Source organism: Anopheles stephensi, chromosome 3 (assembly GCF_013141755.1).
Source record: "Anopheles stephensi strain Indian chromosome 3, UCI_ANSTEP_V1.0, whole genome shotgun sequence".
Lineage (NCBI taxonomy): Eukaryota > Metazoa > Arthropoda > Insecta > Diptera > Culicidae > Anopheles > Anopheles stephensi.
In genome coordinates this window covers 12,951,967-12,976,744 of record NC_050203.1, presented here as the reverse complement: position 1 = coordinate 12,976,744, position 24,778 = coordinate 12,951,967, and the positions used below count along the sequence as shown (strand labels likewise).

Below are 24,778 nucleotides of genomic sequence, written 5' to 3'. Positions count from 1 at the left end.
AAAAACGCAGTCTTGTTGGAAGCGCTCCCCGGTACGGTTGAATTACGGATCAGGCGGATCGGATTGACTCACTCAATAAAAACGCGCTGCAAATGTGTATTACGGCGTGAAATAAGTTCCGTCATCAAATTTGTCATCACTAACTGAATGGAATGCCAGCGACATATTGAATGCGTTCAGCCAAAAAAGCCAAAAAAGTGTACATCAGTGATGTAAAATCACTCGTGTAATTTAAAGCGTAAAGAGTGTGTTGTAATGAGCTTTTCTCTTTTTTTAAGGCCATAATACCCGGTGTAATTCAGTTCCAAATAGTTTGCTGTTCGTTAGTGCTGGATTCGATACGAAAATAGTTGTCTGCTTTGATGACATCGGAGATACTACTACTCTGGTGACAGTTTGCTCACTTGTTTTTGTTTTGTGTTTTTCTTATGTGAGAAACGTCAAGTCAGTCAAAAGGTGACCTTCTAATTAGATTCGCCCAGTTTGTGATTCCGGGTGCGCTTCGTGTGGGAAAGCATTCGTTTGAAGTAAAAGTGATACGGTACCGTTTTTCTGCCTTGAGCAGCCCCAGCAGGGAAATGGATAAGTGTAAACAAACGTGAGGACAAACGCGCACCATTCGCTTGTTGTGCTAGCCGCTTTCGAATGAGCCGCTTGTCGGGGAGTGATTGTGTGTATCGCCTACGATGGAGGCGTTGCTTTTGACGCTTTTCCAAGCATCATCATCGTCATCTACGGTGCTGCAGTAGAATATTAGACGCCGGCGTTAAGAGACTTGTGCAGGAAGAAAGAAATCCGTGTTTGCAGCGAGCAAAAGTGCCCAGTGATTGAGTGCGAAAGCGAAAGATTGCCAATGACGCTCGCCGTTACTCAATCGAACCGAGCCGGGTAACGATTAACAGTGCGGGAAGGGGGTTGGATATGCGAATGCCAAACGCCACCGGCTGCAACCGATCAAACAGGCAAAGAAGATATTGCCCGCGAGTCGAGCTGCTCTCGGCCACGGCTGGTTGGAATTGATGAGGAAAGCAAACAGAAATAATGAAGTGCAATTTTCGTTACCTGACGCTGCTGGCCGGGCTGGCGGTGGCGTTATGCTGGCTGGTGCCTGCTGTTCCAGTAGCGCAAGGATATAGCAGTGATCCGCATCTGTTCGAGAATAGAGGTAATTTTTCCTGGAACTGTTGTTTTTTGTTTTTATTGCATTTCTTTCGTTTCTAGCAAAGCATCGGATGTCTTCCTGCGATTGAAGGGACAGCATCGAAATCACAGGGATAAAAAAGGGGGCAATACCGGTGGGGGGTTTTTTTGCACGCCCAACTCCAATGAGTCTTTCCCATCCATATCCACTCGCCGGAAGGACGAGGGAATGCAATTTTACGGTCACTTCCTTCGGAGATGGTAATGTTGCTGTTTTTACCCCGTCTCGCCCTGTTTGTGATGCTTGATCAGATGCACTGGTGCATCGTTGCGTTCATCCGCGTGAATGCAGCTATCGGTTGCATGCTCCAAACTTCTTGCGTTACATTCACCAGTCGAGCTGGCCCTTGGTTGGTCGTCCATTTTGGGGTGTTTTTTTTTGTGTGCTGTTGCTCCGCACCGAAAAACGGGCGACTGATTGATTGACAAAGATAATTGAAATGCTTGAGCGGACCCCAGGACCTCAAGGTACATTATTGGCGCCCGGTTCGGGAAAATACGTACCCCGCACTCAGTCAGTGACTAACGACATTTCCTGTTGTTGCCTGTTTTGTTTGAACGCCCCGTGCCTTTTGTTGCAGCATCCTTTGCCTGGCACGGATGACAGTGTGGATGACACTGGCAGAGTAGATTTTGCTGGTAAGAAAGAGTCTGCAAGAGTCCACACAGAAACGAACACGGCACGGTCGCCAATCCTCCAGCTGGGATGTTGAAGAATGTGCTGTGGCTGTGGACAGTAGTGGACCGAGCGCGCGCGAAGCAAAACAACTTAATTACGCTTGCAAAACAACAACTTAATTGAATTAAGCGTTGTCCGGCGCGCGAACCGAGTTGCCAGCGTCATGGTATGTCCCGTGCTGGTGCAGCTGATGCAGCTTGTGCAAATCAGGCCAACAGTAGCAGCAGTAGCAGCTGCACCACCGACAGTCAGCGCATTAGTTGGAGGGGTTGGGAAAAATGAGTTTTGATGCTTTGTTGTTTCTAGTCGCCCGGGTTTCGGGCGGTTCTTCTATTAACGAATTGTGAGGTGCTTTTTGCCGCTTGCATCCTTGCATCAGCATTTTTTTTTCTTCTTAAATTGGTCGCCACCTTCTACGGTAGTAACTGGGAAAGCAATTGGGCACGATGTGAACAAGCGCTGGAACAAAATGGAGCGTAATATTTTCGGAATCCAGCTACGTTAAAGGGCTAATTGGGGATGGTAGGATGGTTTTTGTGACTGGCGTGATTGTGACGAATGGGTTGGAATTAAATCTTGAGTACACGAAGCTATGCTGATTTTGTTTTTGGGTTGACAAGCATTGGAGGGATTGTCGTTATGAGTGAGTTGAAGGTAGTTCTTTGCAGTCTGGCGATTGAAGCATTATTGGTGAATTTTTGTCTTAATTGGGCTCGTCTGATGGGACGAGCCGCAAGCGACGCTGGTTTTAATACGCCAAAGTCCGGAAGCGAATCCCGTCTGGACTGTCTATATAACTCTATATAATTTCTAGTTATTAGCCTTGAATAGACATAATTGGTCGTAGGTTGAAGTTGTTGGGTTTTAATCAGGAACATGATATGCTACTCATGCCTATATAGTTGTGCCATAAACTCTTGGTTTTCCATATCGTCTGGATAAAAACATCAACTGGTTATCAAATATTGGACATGGTTCAATCTGTCTCGGAGAAAAATGTTCGATTCCTTTGACATTGACTTTGTGGTTATCCTTTGAGTTACCGTGTAGTAAAATTAAGAACAATCAAATTAGACAACAACACAAGTGAAAACCTCTCCATTTATTGAAAGTTTTCTTCACCCAGACTGGCTATTAGCTAAAGTATGCCCCCATTATGTTACCTCTGCATTATTATGAGACCCCTGCCAAGGTATACCTTTTCAACCATAAAATATTGCCGTAACTTTTCATAGGCCATCCGCCCAACAACCAACATTAGTCATTCGATTTGTTGCCTAAGAAGTAATTCTAACTGGGTTGGGCTACCCGTACCTCTAAAAGCCTCCTCCCGTAAAGCAGAATAAATGGATGGCAACACTTGGACAAAGCTTGGTACAGAAACAGAAGGGAAGGAATGTGCCAGGTACCAAGCGGCTCGTAACCGGGGTGTTATTTTGTTTTTTCCGGCCAAGAAACGAAATTACCCTACCAAACAAAGCATCGCAAAAACAAAAAAAGTAACTGATAGAACCAGCACGCACAGGTTCGGTACCAGGACCGGGGAAAACTTCGATTTCAAATATCAAAGAATCGAACCGATGCGACCGTTCTAGTTCCCCCGGGAACCATTCCGGGATCAGTGTTACGCGGCACCCGAAGACAGGTGGGGGATGGATGAGCCCGTATAAAAATGACTTTTCGTTACAGCGCACCATAAATAAGCGACATAAATGTGCGGCAAGGTTGTCGTATAAAAATCGGGTCGGTTTTTGTGTCTCTGAATGTGCTTACACCGTTCGAATGTGCACCGAAACAGCCCCCAAAAATGGGTAAGAAATATGTTTTTTTGCTCGCTCCCTTCTCCCCCCCCCCCTCCCTCCCTTCCAAATGTCCCAAACTTTCCTGGTGAAATCGGAATCGGGTTTGCAAATGAATCAATGGTAGGGAAAATAGATTTCGGGACTTCTTGTCTTCCCGCCCTGACATCTAGGCAGGGGTTTGTGTCCCATTCTCGTTCTTCCACATTTGTCTCTTTGGGTGAAAACAGAAAAAAAAACAAAAACGCCGGTAATGGATTGCGTTCGTGCGCAAATGGCGTCACATTTCCACCCGTGGCGGGCCACCCTTAAACCCCAAACTCTAAAGATGGGAAAAAGGTGAAAAGGTCGCGAACGGTCGCTTGAACCGGGCCGAAATCGGCCAACCAAGTTCGATCGGATCGGATCCAGCTTTTAGGATGGGGGAGAGAGTTCTCTCCCTGGAGAGTTTTGGGGATGGCTCTTCTTAAATCAAAAGTTTCCACGTGGATCGCGTTCCGGCTGCTTCTTGCGCTGCCGTATTTATCCACCGAAATAATGTGTGTGTGTGTTTTTGCGTTGCGTATTAGTCGTCGGTGCGTATTTCTGTAGCGGTAGGCCAGTCTGGTGGCTCATCCTCTAATTTCATTTCAAACCAGCGAGTCGAGTTGGGTGATATATTGAATATATGCAAATATGGCCGTCCGCTTTGTCCGCTGGCGTCGTGAAGCGGAGGAGCTCACGGGGATCCAGTCACTAGCCTTGATTACTGGGCCGGACCGTTCGGGTCGTTCGGGCCGGACGACGGTTACGATTAATCCACACGCGAGAATGGCCCAATGGTGCCGTAGCCGGCCAGTTACGGCCCGGTGCCGTACTTCCTGGCCAGCCGACTGGAACGAATGGAATTGTTGTTTGTGCTGGGTCGAAACCCATAATCACGCGGGCGGGACGCGGGCGACAGGGTGAGCACGGTGGCACGGATGCTGCGACATTTGCGGTGATCTATTTGCACCATTTCGTGGCAAATGTGGCAACGGCGAACGGTCGTAAGCGCGCCGCACCAGTTCGGTTGTCATGATTTCGGAGTTTGAAAATGAGCGTTATAGATGCTGGCATGCTTAACTGCCAATGATTGGAAATTAATCGTTTGCTCGTTGATGTAGCGGAATTATTGTGATACTACTGTGGCGGGGGAAAGTGGGGCGCGCGAAGGGAGCGGGTGCGTAGGTTGGCGCCCTGTTGTGCCCTGTTGTGCATCGGTGAGTGTCGGTGAGTACTTTTGGGGTACCGCTCATGGGAGGAATTCAATTATTTTACCGAACCAGACGACTATAGGCTCTACGGCAAACATGGATTGTGCGAATGTGTGGCGGCTTGGACATTGTTGTTGAAGGACGAAATTGTGATTGCGAAAGATAAGCTTGCCCAGTATATACGCGAAAGGCATGGGATGTAAAATATCATCATTTAATGTTTCATAATTTAGCCGCCGTAGCCATTTCGTTCCCTTTCGGAGCTCGATGGCTCCGGATAGATAATTAGGAAGCTTTTCGTGTATGGATTAGCCGCTTACGGGTTGTGATTTTCGGTTTAGTGTATTTTGAATTTTAAAACGGGATTGGTAATTAATTCTTGGTTTTATGAAATTGATTTTAATCGGATGTTTTTTTTTCTCAATACAAATTATATGGTATATGAATTATATGAGTATGATTTAATGTTAACTTCAATATTCATCGCTATCGACTGCATTTAATCTACTGTGAATGGTAAATTTTGATCACATCTTACTCTTCTCATACACTACAGTGCGTGGCATAACTTTAAACTTGCACACCTGCACTTTGCGGATAGAATAAAAAATAATCGATCTCCATTAATATGTTCATAAGTACAAGTCAATTTGACGTCTTCATTGGGGAAGAAATCAGTTGTTTTATTCTCTTTCGTATTATATTGCATTTATTCATCTGCAATGCTAATCAAACAATTTTTGAAATATTTGTAAAAAAAAACTTTTGTAGAAAATTCAATCAAAATATTTGTAAAGGAATTATTTTTACAATTATTTTTTTATTTTTAAAATTGTGGTGAGGTCGAGCTGCGAATATAGCAGCAGCTGCGTGTTTTGAAATGGCCGGGCTTTGAATCTCATGTCGACCGTGCGCTGAGCTGTCCGTCCAGCCACGGGCAAGATCAAATTAAGGATGGGTAATTTCCTGAACAGATCTCGCGAGGCTGTAGGCAAAGTTTCTTTCTAGAAGGAATTAGTATTTATAAATTACAGGCAGAAATATAATCTTTGACGAAAAAAATTAGACAAATTCAAAATCATTATCTTAAAGCGACGTTACACACTGTAAATGACAATTTTGCCGATTGATTTACTCAGCCATAATAGTACAGACATGTCATATTTAGACGTTAACTCTGAGAATTGAAATTTGTATTTTGTTCTATAGTTGATCAAAACCTGGTGCAGTATGAAGGTTCGTTTTAGGCTTCAGATACTGTGCTTCAGAAACTTCCTGAAAAACTCCGAAATATCTGCTAGTAATAACAGTGGAAATTTTTGACCGGTGATAAAAATAACCAAGCTCAACAGTTGTCGCCTCCCTCCCCCTTGGACGGAACTCATCAAAACGCTAATCATTTCGTCCGGGAATAGGCACTCGCACAGAGATTGGTGAAATTTCTTTCATTCCTTCCCGGGCTGCTACAACCCCGTAGTTGTAGTCTCGGTAAGCATAAAGCACCACCGGGAATAAAGTAATAATTTTCCGTACATAAAAAGCGTCTCGGCCGCTGGTGCGCGTCGAGTTGCGAGAGTTTCCCGGGGACAACTCGCATCAAATGTTGCGCAGCCATACCGGGGCAGGGAAAAGTGAAAAGGGTGAGCGTGGTGAGGGCCGGAGCCACCGATGGTCACGAGAAATAAATTAACAGCAAATCTATTTTCCACCAAAAAACGATGGTCAAAAAGGAGGGGCGCCACGGGTTTCGCTGGCGCTTGTGGATGTAGTTCACGGTTGATGTCACGCCCCGGGTTAGCATTCGTGTTTGTTTGTATGGCTGGTTGAGAGTGTGTGTGTGAGGGCAAGGGGGTTGAGACGCGTACCTGGGGGAGACCGGGAGGTTTTCCCCGTATCTTTTGTAGATCTCTGTCCCAGCGTGTGCTTCATTTGAATGTGAAGAAGGACGGAGGCATTATTATGATACGGGAATTGAATTGTGGCCGGGACGTTGTTGGACGGTGTCACTGATGCTGTTTGCTGCACTCGTAGCGGATGATGATCGGTCTCCGGAGGGTTGGTCTCCGCCCTTTGGTGGCGTTCCGATGGATGGCTGTCGGTCCCATTACTGGTAACGGCTAATGATGCTCATGTGACTTTTTAGTGGTCTGATTTTTAGCAGCAGATTTCGCGTTGCGGCCATTCTTCGTTTGTCACCCATGCGTCCGGAACCATCCAGCCGGACGGAGGGATGATGCGGTTGGAATGACGGTCAGGTACGGAACAATAATTGAACAATGTGTTGGTTTGCGTCGAACGGCCGCCACATTAGTTTTTGTTTTTTGTAGTTACTAGCTAAGCTTTTTTTGCGGCCAACGGCACTTGCCGAATGTGACAGAGGTGTCAGAGGAACGCTGCAAAATGTGGTAAGCGTTACGGTGGGTCTAATTTTAGCTTCTAGCAGGAAAAGAAACGCCATCAAGCTTTCGGGTGGGTCGTTTGCACACTGTGTTAATTTAATTTTGTCCATTGCGAATTTAACAAGCTAACATGCGGTTAGGCGAAACAACGTGCCCGGACACTAAATAGTCATTTTGTGGGTTTCAATGAGTTAGATTTTTTCGTTAGATCCGCTAGACGTAACTATGGAAGCTTCCCATGTTCCCAAGGACAAACCTCGGAAGAACGAACGATTCAAATCGGCGTGATCTGTCTGTGTATGTGAATATCGTTTCCGAAAGGCTCGTCTCACTTGTCGCTAGTAGGCAGCATGCGTCAAGCCAATGATATTTTAAAATGGGCTTGTTTGATATTATTAACTTATTAAAAGCCTTACCGTTGAAAATGACATTTTAACTATAACCAAATTCCTGGAGATATCCATTGCAGATAATAGCGCCACTCCACTCCAAGTTCACGGATATAAACGATGGAACCGGCTGGAACCAAATGTTCCAGATCGTACATTTAGTTGCCGTTGTACCTGTTAGCCGAAAGATGGTTCAAACATTGTTTAGAGCTTGGTATTGCAGGTATGGATGGTGCGTGCCATTTTGCAAAGTGTCTTACAGTGCGTGCATATTTCAGTGTTGGGACCATCGCCGTTCTGTTTGCCCATGCTTGGAGCTTCCGGTTCAATTGCCGAGGTATCGATTGTCAGCTACACAGCTGGAACCCATCGGTGGAAGGATATTTTGTGTTAAAGTATGCACCGGTGACCCATTATAGCGTTGAAATAAGCAACTTGCAAGCATCGACACTAGGGCACCGGTTTTTCAGCGAGGTAGAAAAAGTATTTCAGAACGTGAAGATATCGGAATCTCCCATGTTGAGGGCAGCGACGGTTACGATAGCTTGCACTGTCGTTTGGTTAAAGTTTGTAAACACCTCGGTTCATCGGCTTAACTTCAAACCGAACATGCACATGCTATATGTAGAGGTCAAAAACAGTCCGATGCGAAACATTCCACCCTCCGTGACCAATTTACTCCAGTTGCAAGGCATTGCCTTTCGCCTAACGATGCTCACGAGCGTGAATTTAAATTTATTCTGCCGGTTGAGCAGGATTGAGTATTTAGACTTTGGCAAGAACAAAATAACGCACATCGTACCGCAAGTCGATTCGTGCCGCAGCGATAACGTAGGCCTATTTATTTTAGAATCCAATGAGCTGACTGAGATTAATTTAGATATATTTAACTCTTTTGCAAACCTAACCCAGCTTGATTTGCGGAAAAATAAGATCGAGACACTCACTGGGCAGCTGACCTATAAACTGCAAAACTTGATACTGCATCATAATCGTTTGAAGGTGCTTGATTTCTGCAATTGGGACGGTGCGAAAGTGGACTGGCTTTACGTAGTGTACAATGATCTTACTCGGGTTCCCCGTTGCTTGCATAAACTGATATCTCAGGAAGCTCGTGCAGTTTCGTTTTCGTTTAATCAAATCGATCGCTTCGAACTAGAGTGCTTTCGTGGCTTACCGAACCTACAAGAGATTGACCTGTCGAACAACAAAATTAGTTCATTACCTCTGAATGAAAGTTTGTATCCGCTCAACTTAAGTGCGTTATATGTCTACAACAACCCACTCGTCCGCTTACCAAACGGAACATTTAACAGGATTATGGTAGGTTTGGGGAAAAGAGTATTACCGTCTTCATTAAACCATTTATATGAGGAATAGTGTGCATCTCACAAAAAAAAGACAGTAAAAAGGAAATAAATGCCGGAATTCATATAAACTAACCGAACTGAGTGGGATATTTTTGCAATCTTGGCTGGGCCGGAGTTCAAATCCAGGCCTGCTCACCGTTCGCAGGACTGTATATCCTATTCTGCGTACGGGGAGCTGGTCTGCCGAGTGAAGCCTGAAGTCCACATGCATTGCAGACAATTCTAGACTTAAAAAGATATTCCTGCCCAATCGAACTCGAATGACACAAACTGTAGAATTATCATTACTACGACACTTAACAACGCTTCTCGTGTTCCTTTTGGGAAGCACTTGGCAAAAATGACATGTGTCATTATAAATGTACGCGCAGAAACAATCGGCTTGAAGTGCATCACCATTATCCGCCTTAGTTGACGAGATACATTCTGGCTGGAAGATGTATTATTTCGCGTTTAGCCTATGGTACGTTAGCGAGTGCGGCAAAGCAATTGGTGCATTGTTGATCGGTATGAATTCACGGTGTGTGTTACTTTTCAGTATGGTACTCACCGATGTGCTGGTTGGACGTGTAGGGAGCTTCAAGTTCGATTGCACAGACATTCGAACCTGTAAGCTAACGAATTGGAGCCCGACGGTCGAAGGATACTTCGTGTTACAGTATGTACCGGCGGACCGGAGCCAGATTGCCGTGAGCAACTTGCAAGCGCCGACGCTCAAGAAACGTTTGTGCCGCGAGCTGGGAAAGCGAGCATTTGAGGAGCTGTGGATTGTTGAATCGCCTATGCTGAGGGCAGCTTCCTTTACGGCAGCTTGTAATGTGCATGTGTTAAAAATTCACAAGACATCGGTGTCACGGGTTCATTTCGAACAAAACAACGCTACGCGGCTGCTAAGCATCAAAAGCAGCCCCCTGCATTCGGTTCCTTCGACGGTGAGCAATTTGCTGAACGTGAAAGAAATCATCTTACGATTAGCAAACATTAAATCGCTCAACTTGAACGTGTTCTGTCCACTAACCATGCTGGATAGTTTAGATTTGGGTCAGAACAAAATAACGCACATTGTTCCCCAATCAAATGTTCCGTGCATTCCTAACCTCGTAATATTTCGATTGGACTACAACGCGCTGAAGCAGATAAATTTGGGCATATTTGACACTTTCTCAAACCTGGGTCAAATCAATTTGCGAGACAACAGTCTGGAGACGCTGACGGGTACGTTGAGCAATCCGGACGTACAAAACTTCATACTGGCTCGCAATCGTTTTAAGGCGCTAGATTTCTGCACATGGGAGGGTGGTAAGGTTTTCAATTTGGACATATCCTTCAACAATCTTACCAGAGTGCCTCGTTGCCTGTACAAAGTACTGTCCCAAAGAGTTCGTTCGATTTTTCTCGTGTTTAATCAAATCGATCGCTTTGAAATAGACGACTTTGATGGCTTTCCCCAACTGGAAGCTGTAGATCTGTCCTACAACAGCATCCGAGCGATTCCTTTGAACGAAAGTTTGTATCCACTTAATTTGCGCGAACTGAAGTTGTATGGGAATCCTCTAGTTTGCGTACCGAATGGGACGTTTGAGAGGCTAATGGTAAGCTTGGGCGATCCAGGATCTATTTCGTATCCTACCGGTTGACTTAACCCCGGTCAGGTGATTGAAACTCGTTAGGAATATAGAAACTGGACTGCAATTCTGGTCATTATCTAACCCTCGAAAATTGAAGGGAATGTGGGAGTTCTTTTGTTTTTCTTTCGTGTTTAAAAGTTTTGAACTTTGGGGCAAAATAAAGTAAAGCATATGGCATAAGCATGGCAGGTCAAATTTGAAATTGTTGTACGCTTGGATTTGCTGTAGTACACAGCAACACTAAGGATGAATCCATTTTCGAGTCATTATTCATTATTATTATAAGGTGCAGCTCATTATCTTTTTGTAACTACGCATCGATAATGGCATCAAGTGGTTCAAGGATGAGTGTTAGCTTTATCTGCTCTAGTAGATGCTGTCTATCCGGATGTGCTCATGCGTAGCTAAAGTGTAGAAGAGTTATTGGCACAATGGTTGGTATTAATTTTACTCTTCTGTTTGGACCGGTAGCGAGCTTTCAGTTCGATAAATTAGACAACTGGAACTTATCCGTGGAAGGATACTTCGTTTTACATTTTAAGCTCTCCAATGGTGAGGGCAGTTTCATTTACAGCAGCTTGTAATGTGCTGGGCTTAAGAATTCTTAAGACATCCGTTTCATGACTATTACTTCAAAATTATAACTGAGTTCATAGCACTATCACGATCGGAAAGCGTTGTATTATAAGCTGGAAGCTCTATAGAGGGATAATAAATGGTTGAAATATATAGGCTCATTTATTGGAGGCACTATAGCATATATTGATTTTACAAATAATCAGATTGGTAATAAGATTTCATTGAAATCCTAAGTTGTGTCCTAAGTTGTTTATAGTTAGTGAGCGGGTGATTGCGTTTCGTAGTCGTTCTATCACTGAAAGTAGCCAGTTTGAGTAATGAGCCGTTCAATTAGCGAGAAGAAAATTTAGATTTCAACCACTTGTACTCCTACACTGATTGTGTCACATATGATCTCATCCTTAATTGCGGTGATTTACTTTCGGTGTTTTGTTTTCCTTTTTAACGATCATTACCGTTAATGCTTGTTAGTCGACCGATAGTAGCGCAACGGTATAAATGATTGTCCAAAACTCGTCAAATTGTTAGTACAATGAGAAGTTCGTCCGCGAGTGTGACACATTCGGTTGAACCATGTCTAGCTGCACCAAAAAGGCCTGGCACTGAAAATGGAAAAATGCTTACGGCTTCAGTTCGCCGACCATTGCTTAGTAGGTTCAGAACGGCACCTGACGTATGTGTCACTTTGCAGTGCTGTGATCTTGGCTGTGCTTTTTCGAAACGTTGGAAGCTTTGAGTTTGACTGCACAGAAAAAATGTACTGCTCTTGCTTTTTAAACCACTGGAACCCATCCAATGAAGGATACTTTGTGCTCAAATACGTACCACCGAACCGTACCTGGGTGGACCTGCAAGACCTGCAGGCATTGAGACTCGATGGGCAGTTTTGTAGCGAGCTGGGAAAAGTATTTAGCAAGATTAGGATCAGGCACTCGCCATCGTTAAAGGTTGCTTCGTTTACCGCAGCCTGCAATGTGATTGGTTTCATTATGCAGACAACATCGATCATGCGGCTATATTTCGAGCGAAACAGCCACATAGAGTTCATAACGATCCGAAAAAGTCCGATGCGCATCATACCACCCTCGGTGGGCAATTTACAGCGTGTGAAATTCATCACCATACGGCAAACGAACATTGTGCGTGTGAATCTGGCTCGGCTCTGCCACCTAAACAGGCTGGGAACATTGGACTTGGGGCAGAACAGAATAAGGCACGTCGTCTCTTTCCCGGACGCCAACTGCAACTCAAGTTTGGATTCTATTTATCTCGATTACAACGCGCTCAGGAAGATAAATTTGGATGTGTTCCGGAAGTTTGGGCAGCTGTCTTTTCTTGATATGCAGCACAACCAGCTAGAGACGCTTACAGGGCAGCTAAACAATCCAGAACTGCGCGGTTTTATACTGGAACATAATCATTTGACAGTGCTGGACTTTTGCCACTGGGATGGTACGACGGTACCCAACCTTAGCATAGCGTACAACAGTTTGACGCGAGTTCCCCGATGTCTGTACAAAATATTTCCTCAAAGTATACGAACCATTCTGCTGACATTGAATCAAATCGATCGCTTTGATGTGGACGATTTTAGCAACATGCCTAATTTAACGGTAATTGACTTGTCTCACAACAAGATCGCCTCGATTCCGTTGAACGAAAGTTTATACTCGCCGGTGTTACGTGAATTACGACTGTACCACAATCTGATCGTCAGCGTACCGGACGGAACGTTCCAGAGGATCGCGCTTGCATTTGGAACACCGGTGGGATACGGATATTAGTGCTTCGACAATGCTGTTAAAATAAAACTATTCCACTTTTTGTCGGTGGAAGTGAAGTGAGTGTGGAAGTTTTATTGAATTTAGTTGGCTTTAGTGTGAGCATTAGAATAAGATTTGATGAGTGTGTTGAACCATGATTGACTTGGATTGATGATGAGCATTCCCAGAGATAAGTCCACAAAGCTTATTAATATACTGATAATTGAGATAAGTTTTTGGGCATTGAGTAATCTATTTTAAATCTCCAAAGTAAATCGTTTTGATTGGTTTTATGGTGAAGTTATGGAGCAATCTATGATCAATGTACACTATTCGAATCAATTTGTGCTCAAAGCTTCATATAAATGATAAGTATCAATACTGCATTAGTAGACCTTAAAAGCCTGTTATGTTTCTTCCCTCGCCCCCGTTTTTATAGTACAATCAACCACACTATGCACCACCTTGTGCGATTGTACGGAATGCACTTGACGGCTGATGTCACTGGCACCACAAACAGCTACCTCTCGGAGGCCGCAGCAACTCGGTCCCGATCTGTTTCATCTGCCACTGGCTATTGCTTCAGCTGCTTGTGCTGCTGCGGCTGCTCACGCACGGATCAAAATACACTCGAGCGATTATTATGAACCATTATAAAGCGATCCGCTTTTATGGAACACATGGTACGCGAAATACGTACCACAGGCTGTGTGGCGCTGTGTCATGGCAGTGCGCACGAAACAGCTGTTGTGAAGTCACCCTCGAGCATCAGTCACCCACTCGCGCTCGGGGAAGGTGGCATTTTAGTCACTTCCTGCACTGACTTGCTGTAGGCCGCGTGTGTTTGCAGCTTTGGGCCGCGACCACTGCTGGGGCTAGCCAGTCAAACAACAGGCAGCGGGCACTGGTTAGGATGAAAATGGGGCAACTGTTGCCGTCGAGTCTATTGACAAATTTCGATTCAACGAGCGTTGATCTAATTTTGATGCCCTGGCAACGGATATTAATCCGCTTGGTGTGAGGCACACACACACACACACAGACGAGTCACAAACCACATCGAAGGATTGCATGTGTGTGGCGCGGATAGCGTCATTGGCACCATTTGGAACGATATGACCGAAAAACCCAAACCACCGCGCCGTAGCATCTATCTTTACCCTGTAAAGCGTGCCTTTCATCAACAAAGGTGTATCGAGCACAGGCCTGGTAGCAGCTGGCCGTGAGAACCTGCCGTACGGCAGTGTCCACCGGTACTGTCAACGGCGCTGGTCAGAGCGAACAACCGCGTCACCAGGTGATGAGTGATGCCGATTTGATATCGATACCGTGCGATACACTACCTAGACCGGGGATCGATTTCGGTGCGCGTCCCGGACTTCCTGACGGACTGACATTTAGCGACACCGATAGCGTGGGAGGAAAGAGGGAGAGGGAGATACAGAGGGAGTGAAGGATACTTGAATCCTCCGGGATGATGGATTTTATTGGGCGACACTTAAATCACACTTACCTGCAAGGATGAATTGGATCTCACTGGATGGAGATAGTGGATTTCGTTTTTGGCAACGTGCCAAATATTTTCGCCTACTACTTGCACGTGTGTGTGTGGGTGATATATGAAAGAGGAAGGAGCAAAATCATTTTTTAAAACCTATCGCGACGTGGACAAAAAAAACCTGGACCCCGTGAGAAGCTTCCCCACACAATCATCGTTAAATTTATCGACTTTTCCGTGCGCCGTTGATCAACCGATCGGATGTTTTTCCTGTTTTGGTTCGCACAGAACCGTTGCCCCCTGAAACGGTTCCATCTCTGTGGTGGCATCTGTCGGACCGGGATGGGGTACGGTACTTTGAAACCGATTGAATTTTCGCACGCAAAGAATTATGAGACACCGGGCGGGTAATGCACGGAGCTGGTGGGATTGGGTACGGCGAGCAGACGATTGATGGAAATTGTGATGGAAGTTAATTTGGTGCTCGATCGTGATGCATCCTTTATAAAACTAGTGCTCGTCGTTCGCGCATAGCGGAACCGGTGGAAAGCAAATTCAATCGGTCGTCAGATTTTAATCCAAGATAAGTGTTTTATTACTGAGATGACGGACTGTTTTCGGCGCCGGCGATCTACTGCTGCTGATGTTTGATGTACTGGGGGGTCGAGACGAGCATAAGCTCTGGTGGGGGAAATAGATTGTTGTGCTTAGAGATTGTGTACGCATGGGAAGTCCATCATCATTTACGCATGAGTGTACTGGTGCCTCTATGCTCTGTCGGCTGGTGTGGAAAATCCATCCACCCATTTGCCCGGGATTTGGTTGGGATCGTTAAGTTGGTGATGATAAATTTTAAGTGTACTCTGCTGTCCGGGAACGGTCCTTCCCCATTCTTCATGCCAATGGTCGAAGCTTCTTCGCTTTTTGAACTCTTGCTCGATTGATTTTCTGGGAAAGCGAGTTATTAATTTAGCGGAAATAAAAAGTAAGCGCTTTTGCTAGCCAAATGTTGTGACAGGTTCCGGTGTGTGTGTGTGTGCGTTTTTTTTCACCTCCAGCCATGCGGCATATCCTTTTCGGGTGTGATGCGCATCAACTCATCTGCCTGTGTGTTTTCACGTCTGCAGTGAAATATCTACACCGGATTGCAAAGCAATCAGCCGGAACGGGGCTCGAAGAGACGTAGAAACGTCCCGAGGCAGGGCAGTCGTGGTTGTAGCGGTCGTATGGTTGTTTCTTGGGTGAAATAAATATATGTGGGCAATAGAATTTTCATCGGTCGATTGATGATGAGGTGATTCGAAGGGAGTGAGCGCAAAGGGTAAGAATAAAATATAATCGGATATTGAATCCAAAGGCAAAGACATTATGCGGAAACTTCCCTAAAACTGCGGGGGCGCTGAAAGGTAGCAGTGGAGGTGGATAGAAGCCTGGTTCGCAGAAATAAAGTATCCAACTGTGGAGGGAGCACGGTGGAGCATGGATCACTCTCTCACACACACACACATATAGAGATCGTCATGATTTCTGGTTGAAACTTGCCATTCCTCCAGGGGAAGCAGATCGTAACGTGTGCTTGTGTGTGGGCCATGATGATTGATTGCCCCCGGAAGGGATGACCGCATTTATGCTTTGAGCGTCTACGATTTGTATCGACGGCTTGTTACTGTCAAAAATGTTTCCTCGCGATAAACTTCATCACATTCGGTAGGCACTAAAATATACGCCTTTCGGGCGTTCTTTTGGGTAGGTTTGGGAGTTTTCAGGGAACATGTTTGTAAGGAGCACGGTCGACATCCATCGGAGTACGAATGAGTGGCATATTTTTTGCGAGAGGTTCAATGTGATTCGTTCGTTCGGCAAACTGCGAAGTAGGACACGTTTATGGTTAAGATAAATTGTTCCCTACGAGGTTTGAGTCTGTGTTTTGGTCTTTTTGCATGCTTCAGCAATCGATAGCAATACGTATCATTTATTTTATTTTATATTTCTAGTTGGACGGCTTGACGCCGTATTGACAACACCGCGTGTGTTGACGATTACAAGTACAAATAAATTAACAAGGCATTTCCTCCCTGTTATTTTGCCTTATCCCGGGCATGCTCGGTTGTCGATGTGTGGAGAGCAATACGTATCAGTTGTTGGTATTTTATTAGTGAAGAACTGTTTAAATTTGGGTTTTTTTGGCCATAATATGTTAGAAACGACAACGAAGCTGGTCTTCGCACGGCTGGACCGCGGTTCAAATCCCATCCAGACCGTTCCCCATTCGTGTGAGGAGTGACTATCTAAATACGTGATATCATTAAGTCTTGCAAGCCAGAAATGTCAGACATGACCTAAGAAAGTTCGTTAGGCCAAGAAGAGATAATACGGCTGATCGATTATTTTCCGATACCTCTGTTATGACTCACATTAGAGTCTTTTACCAAAGTCTTGCTTAGGATGTCACTCGAGCACGTAGAAAAATTAATTCCTACGTTTACTTCAAGGTCTCATTTAAAATTTTAGTAGCTGATATCTTGATGCTGGATGCGAAACTGTTCTTTCTGGTCTCGAGAATTGATAGGGCTATTTCAATATTATATTTAGATCCTTAACTCCCAACTTACATCCAGTTGAGTCTAGTTCTAAACCACGTTTGATGGTAAAAGATTGATAATCGGAACTCATTTTCAGGTAATCACAATTTCTGATAACTCATTGCTCGACTGCTTGTATCTTAATCGTACGATCGATTGTTCGAACTAGTTGCTGCTTATGTTTATTGGCCCGTAACTCGATTAACATAAACAGACGATACATTATGAAGCGAGCCGTGCCGTGCTAGTACCTCATCCTCGGCGATGAGTCAACGTTGCCCCCGGTAACCGACCGAGTTTGGTTACGTTCGACTGTCGAACGCAGTGTTGCGCGTCCGTCCGGCCGATCGGGTCGCTGCTGTTGTTTGTTGAATCGATAACCGTGTAAATGCGGAAGTAAATTGATACTACTACCATGTGCGTGTCGGTCTACCCGTCTAGCGCAGCGGGGTAGAAGTTTCACAACAACAGTTTCGGTAGCGGGGTGAGCACCAAAACCTGAAGCAATTTCTCATAAGTTGCTTGCGCGTACGGTAAACTTTTAGGTTTCCCGCGGTGTAACCCAGACTATCATACGGCCCGATTTTCCCGTACGTTCAATTTCCGGTGAAAGTCCCCGACGGTGAGGACGGTGGTGGCGTGCAGCTGGCGTGGATCCGGATGTGGATCGGAAAATCCCTACGCTCTCAACCACGGCACAACCGGGGTTGGAGTTTTTCCCGCTGGTTCAGCGAATCCCGAGGAGTGGAAAGGGGAGGGGTTGTTTTTTGACTGCGAATAAGCGGAAAACTTTCCCATAAACTCCTACTCGCTACAGGACCCCGTGCCTGACTTCCACCAGTGATGATTGTTGCCGGTGTACTTTGGTACTGCTGGTGTAAGCAATATGTTTCTCCTGCCTGGTGAAACCTGCCACTTAGTCGAACGGGACACGGGTTGCGTTCAATTTCTGGACGAGGGTTGGTCTGGTGGGTGGCGCGAACCACGCACACCGCCACCCACGAACGTCTAAGACGACGCACAATCGCATAAATCTTTCCCGAATTCCCGCTGCCAAAACTGTTGTTCGTGTCTTCATGCATTAATATTGTTTTGATTCGATTTCCAATTGTTCGGGAGCGATAAATCATGTGCCCGGTTTACGGTGAGTGTGCTCCCGAGAGCGCTTTGACGTGATGTGCGTTCGTTCGTGTCCCGCTGGGACGTCCGAGGGGCACAAAGGAAATAGGATGTAAATGGGGATGGTACGAATTTGTTTTGCTGATTGTTTGGTAGCCCAAAAGCGCGCGCCTTTTGTGGGGCAGAAAGCGCAGAATCTTATAATCACCTTAAACACATTGGTTAATGGAACGCTGTTTCCATCTCGTCCGTCCGTCTAGATGGGTACATCATCGGCAATTATCTGCAGGCAACGGATCAGGACATCCGGGACTTCTTCTGGACCGGTTCCGGCGACGGTCCGAGCGCGGTACTGAATCCCTTCGAACGGTTCCCAATCAGCGAGGATGCCATCATCAAGACGGCCACGGTTGTGGCCACCGTGTACATCGATCGGAACGGTGGCCCGGACGGGTACGATGATCTGTGCATCTTCGACTGTCCGTCGGTGCCGGGCGCGCGAGGTGAGGACGAACCGGACCGGTTACCGGTGGACGAGAACGACTATGGGCACACGGTCGATAACGTTACGCCCACGGACCGACGCTTCTGGCTGATGACGGTCATCGGTGGGCTGTACGGACGGCCGGACTATCCGGCACTGGAGGGCAAACTGGCAAAGCTGTATCGGGTTGCATTCGCTCGGTAAGTCCACTGGAAAAGACAGAGTTCATTCTGTTTGCCCGTCATTGCCCTGGAGAACAAGATCACTGACGCAGATTTCCTTCTCGTAACAACAACAACAACAACAGGCAACAGGCATTACATCTCGGCATCAACGGAAGCACCAACAACCAGCACCATCACAACAACAATACACTCGAGCAACAGTCGATGGGCGAAAACGGCGAACAACCGGTGCACCGGTCCAGGCGCCGTGTGCCGACGACGGACGGCGGAAATCCTCGGAACGGCGAAGAAGGCTTAGTGGCAGCGCAACAACAAAAGGTTCGACCGAAACCTGAGCTATCTTCCGGCGGCACACACCCCCCACACCTTGACAGCACTGGCCGGGCGATGCTGCTGAATGGAAACGTCATTGCGTACGAACAGGCCGGGCGGAAACGGCGTCGGGGACGGAAAGCGTCTCTTCACAAAAGAGACACGGCCGGTGTGGTCCGATTGGTGCAGCTCGAACAGACGGGCAGCAGTAGTGATGTGCTACCGGTACCGCCGGTAGTGGAAGTCATCGGAGGACACAACCCACAGGAACAGGAGGGTAGCGGTGCCGGGCACGGTGGCAGTGGAAGCGGGAATGGTGAAGATTCCGAAGAACAGTTACGGTATGTTGCAGGTTGAGCACTGCGAGCCTCCGAACCCATCCCAACCGTTCCTCACGGCTCCAGAACTTCCAAGTACTTGTGTCGAGATTTAGCTTCCCGTGCCTATTGTTTGCCATATGTCCTGTTTTTCTTTTGTTATTTTTTTTTCGCTTCCTATTCTATGTCCCATTGCCATTGCTGATTCCCGCTGGTGGCATTCGGTGGGGGGGTTTTTTTTTAGACGTTCGGAAAATTCAAAACAAGCCTCCATTTCGAATGAATAGCGTACCGAGGACAGGGCAAAAAAACGCACTCCATCCTAACCTACTTGGAGCGCATCCTCTCGAACGATTTGCTCGATATTTGAACAAATGGCTTCCGTTGCTCTTTCATGTGTACATGTGCAGGATTGTAGTATGTTTGTGTCTCTCTGTGTGTGTGTGTGTGTTTGGGTAATCGTTCCAGTACGCTGCACGGTGCCGGTCTCGATGGAGTCCCGGGCCCCGACCGGACGGTGGTTAGGCGCAATCACGACAAGGATGCATACTCGACCGGCCGGCGGAAGGTGCGGATCCTGATACACAATACCACCCACTTGCGGGAGGAGGATCGATTGGCAATGGATGATGGCGCTGGTCGGGAAAACAATCGGTCGAAGAGCAATCGGGGCAGGTCGGCGGCAGCGGACACGACGAAGTAAGTGCGTACTTGTGGTTCTTCGGAGTGGCCGACGTAGAGACGGATCCAGCGTAACACCCGCTAATAGGCATCAGGCAGAGTGTCCACTCGCGTAGGGCGACACTCGCTAGGGCGGGGTTCGGGTAGCAAACCGAAAAATATGCTTTTGATCCTCGTTGGAGGGCTTTGTTTTTGTCGTTGTCGTTGGGTTGCTGTGGAGTGTTGTTGGTGCTTCGGTTCCGTTTCGGTGCATGGCAACGGATTTGGTTGGTAATTTTATTTCTTTCCATTGATTTGAAACGGGCAGAGTTGAGACATCGAGTCATTATTATTAGTTAGAGCATTTTATATTTGTTTTTCACTTCAAAGTCACTCCGTGTACTTAGCAGAGGGCAAGTTACAGCTCATTTTCGCCAGGGCAAGAGAGTTACTTCGTTAGAAGTCGAGGGTATTAAAACAACTGAACTTTGCGAATTGTGGTCTCTACATTGCGGACTTTACCGAGCACCGGTTTCCCACCCGCTGTAACCTTTATTGGGCTTTTATATCCCCCCTCCCACAGTCACACGCTGAATCAAACCGAAATAATCTACTCGGTGTTTGTCGGAGGTTTACCGGTGCTGGCAACAACGGCCGCCGAAGATATGAAGCTGATGTCGCAGGACGAGATGGAGCACGTGCTGGAAACGATGGTTTACCTCAAAGCTGACCGTACGTATCGTAGCTGCGCCCGGGAGAAAACCACTGGCATTTCCCGGGACTGGCCACGCTAATAACCCGAAAAAACCCTCTAAAACGCCCAAAAGAGGACAGTCGCTGTCGGGCAAACCGCAGAACTTGAACTCGTTTGTCGTGGTTTTGCCCGGCCGGGGCGTTATGGCCGAGTCGAGTCGAGTGAAGCGGTGCGCTGAACTTTGTGTTTCGTTCGTTCCACCTTTTCCGTTCCAGCGTATCTGAAGGAACCGCAGGCGACACCGTTGATTCCGTCGACACAGAACGGTAGCGGTAACGTGATAGCGTTGATCGGCCAGAACCCAAGCCTGTTTGTGGTGTCGTGCGTTGCGGCCCTGCTGCTAGCCGTGCTGTGCGTGGGACTGTTTCTTCTGGCACGCGGCAAACGGAAGCACATCGGCGAGATGAAGAAGTGAGTGTCCAAACAGTCCGGATTAGAGGGCTTTTCGAGAGCTCCGGTTTACATTTCTATATTTGTGTGTTCCCTTTTTTTTGTTGTTGTTGTAGATTGGAGTCAACGCAAGCGCTTGTAATGCCGGGCACGATAAGCGAAGAGCTGAACGCGCTGAAAACGGGTGAGAGTGGTAGCAGCAGACATCCGTCCCCTTACACCCGCGATCCGTCGGCCAGTGTGAGCCTGATAGCGCAGAAACCCTCCCCAACGATCCATTTCCCACTGCCACCGATGACGCGGCCAACCTCCTCGTCCTCGAGCTATTCGTCCGACTCGTCCGTGTACTATCCGAAGCGCAAGCAGAAACATCATCACCACCATCATCATCATCATCAACAACAACATCATTCGCAACAGCAACACGAGCTGCTGGACGAGAAGTCGGTTAATCTGAGCAATAAGCTACAGAAACAGTTCCACCTGCAGTCGCTGCTCACCGTGCACGGTGGGCAGGAGAACGTGTACGCCTCGGTCCAGAAGCCGAAGAAGGAAAACAAGCGGCGCCGGAAGTATTTGGGCGAGAATCGGGTCGGATCGTTCGAGGGTGGCGGAGCGACAGGAGCGGTAGGACCGCCCAGGAGTCCACTGACGACGACCACCGCCAGCAGCGCTAGTCCGAGCGATCGGTCGTACGATGATCGCGAGCCAAAGTTGGTGCCGGGCCCGTACGGGCACAGCGAAACCTTCAACACGGACGTGATCCTGAAGCACTATCTGAAGCGTAAGCCGCTGGTAGGGTATGGCGACCATGGCCATGGGCTACCGGTGGAGGCACTGAATCGGGACAAGATCCGCGTGCTGGAGCAGTGCGGCGGGGGCGGTGGTGGCGTTTCGGTGGATTCCGGTAGCATTGGATCGTACCTGAGTATGGCTTCGGTGAAGAGTTTCCCAAGGTGAGAAAGCCGCTTTCGAGCTGTAGGTAGAGTTGGTGGTTTTAAAGTAGAGCTTCTTCCTTCTACAGATGCTTCGTGCCGGAACCGTTGAGTCGTGTGCTGGAACCGGTCACCATGACCCATCTGGATCATTCGGATGCGTACATGGAGGGTATGAAGTCGACGGGGCCCGACACGGCCGCCACTAGTCAGTACAACACGGACACGGAGGTTCACCTGGCAAGAACTCAGAGCGATGGCGCCGATCCGGGCGTGGTAGGCCCGATCGTTTGGCAGATGCACAAGAAGGAAATGGATGGTAGGGATGGTTTGCTGTGAACGTTGAGTTATAATTCCAAACTACTGCTTTACTGACTACGATCTTCTAGAGATAGCGAGTCCAATGCGTGATCCGGTCGTGACGAGGAATCGCTTCGAGGGTCTGCTGGAGGGTGCCATCCAGCTGTACACCGATGGTCCCGAGCGGGAGGAAGAGCAAAAGAACTCGATCCCACTGCCCGGTGTGATCCGGCCGGTGGAAAACCGTGGAAAGTCGGCTGTCGTTGTAAGGTAGATTCGGTAACAGGACCGAAGTTCGCTCTTAGAATCGACTCCTTATTGCTTTTCTTACTCAATATTCATCATTGGTTTGCTATCCTCTTCCCTCTAGAGAAACGTCCCGCTCTTCGTCAGCCACCATACGCCCCGTAACGGCCGCACCGGCCCGTAAGCACACGGACGGCACACACGCGTTGGGTAATCCAGCCTCTCCAACGCCCGGTGGAACGCGTGGTGGCGCTTGGAGTAGTGGCACTCACTCACCACTGGTACGGCCGATGAGTGCTGGGCCGTTTCACACCCCATCGGGACCAGTCGGTGGGATGGAAGTGACGCGCATTACCGCACCACAAAGTGTTCTTCAATCGACGGAACTGTCAACGGCTCCGTTGCTGCACAACATCATGCAGGAGTTGAAACGGTTCCGTAACGAGCAATAAGCGAGAATAAGCAGGAGGTAGTGGTTTTATTTTTTCGTCGCTCCTATCCGCAACGCAAGGAACAGGATTTTATATACGTATATATTTATACATGTATACATATACACTCTACTATTATTATTATACTGTAAAGCAAAACAAACAAAAACCAACTATTGCTTAGACCAGACCAAGCGAGGGAAAGTGTTCGTGGTTTTGATTATTCCGTAACCATTAGAAGCGTCCGGCTTGGTCCGGATGGTGTCACCGAACGTGACGGTAGCATTCAGTCAGTGTCCCGAAATGGCAAGTAATTTAATTTTAGACTACAAATAAACGAGAGGACATATTGGATGCCCCACCTTTTGGGAATGGGTAAATGTGTAGCATTTTAAGCAAATATAAATCCACACTACCGGTGGTCATCAGTTTTTTCTCCGCGAGGAATATCGTCTAAATTTTATTTCCCCAATTTTTTCTCTCTATTTTTTAGATTTCTGTGCTCAGCTGTAAGTCCGAAACTGGCAGAATAGAGAGAAACTGAACAAAAGAAAAATATTGGTGCAGTCGGCGTGGGATCTACAAATCGAATTAAAAATATTCTAATATCCGAAATATGCTGGAAAATAAAAGTGGTAAAACGGTGTGGAGAAAAAAAAACCCGAAAAAAGAATTCGTGAACGAATTACTCCCAAAATCCCTGGCAAAACAGGGTTGCAACCCATGGAAATGCAGCCCGACAGCCCGACCGTACGAGAGGGAACCTGCAATTTTTCAAAACATCATAAAAGTCATGTTACGGTGTGAAACTGCAATGGGCGCAATGGGCGCACATGCACGGTAATAATATTTTCCAATTCCCGCGTGTAGCCGCGCACGACTGGCTGCTGCGGAAGCTCGGGCTTCGTTATCGATTTGCTGTTGACCCTGTTTGTGGTTCGACCCGGTCCGGAGTCCGGCTGTGCGTGAAAAAAATAATCCTTTCGGGTGCTGTTCCATTTTTTCCCCTTCCTTTATCCGCACATTTTTTTCCGGTACCTACCTTCGCCTAGCTTAAGCTCAATCACTAAGGGGCTTTAGATAGATAGGTGGGATGTGGAAAAGGGTGGAAAAAGAAAATGGTAAAAATACGGCACGATTTAGCCACACATGAAAAAACGGGACACCTCTTTTTCCGCCATTGCCCAATGCTGCTACACTTGTTGCATTCAAATTTCACTCGCTGGCAGGAAGTGTGCATAAAAAAAATAATAACACGAACACTGGTGAGGCTAGAGATTAACGTATCATAAATCAAAAACTAAAGCTGAACGAAGAAGAAAACCAAAAAAAAAAAAGTTCGTTTGAATTTATGCAACGGAGAAGATAATTTTGAAATGATACGGATTTAATAACGCGCTTTTCGCGGTACTGGAAGCGGTTAAGGATTATCGGTCAGCACACAATAACGGCAATCACTGTTGAACGTGTGGGAGAACCGAGCGTCAACCCCACAATCCGAGCATCAAATCGAATTCTATTTTA

The 24,778-nt window shown here is 46.9% G+C and overlaps 1 protein-coding gene across 4 annotated transcripts; it reads left to right on the top strand.

Annotated features, from left to right (window-relative positions):
- On the top strand, positions 1–24,591 carry LOC118514462. 4 transcript variants are annotated; one of them, XM_036061380.1, is made up of 11 exons: positions 1–115; positions 279–1,165; positions 18,501–18,924; positions 19,032–19,562; positions 20,007–20,237; positions 20,782–20,930; positions 21,168–21,363; positions 21,459–22,298; positions 22,367–22,596; positions 22,667–22,847; positions 22,948–23,703. In XM_036061380.1, the coding sequence occupies exons 2-11, from the start codon at positions 1,042–1,044 to the stop codon at positions 23,273–23,275; spliced, it is 3,234 nt and encodes a 1,077-aa protein (XP_035917273.1). In that variant the 5' UTR covers positions 1–115; positions 279–1,041; the 3' UTR covers positions 23,276–23,703. The 4 variants fall into 4 exon arrangements, with proteins under 4 accessions (XP_035917273.1, XP_035917272.1, XP_035917275.1 ...); XM_036061379.1 differs by adding an exon at positions 23,748–24,591 and having other exon boundaries at positions 3–1,165; positions 22,948–23,292; XM_036061382.1 differs by having other exon boundaries at positions 3–1,165; positions 22,667–22,842; positions 22,948–23,141.
- Positions 24,592–24,778: the final 187 nt, after the last annotated feature.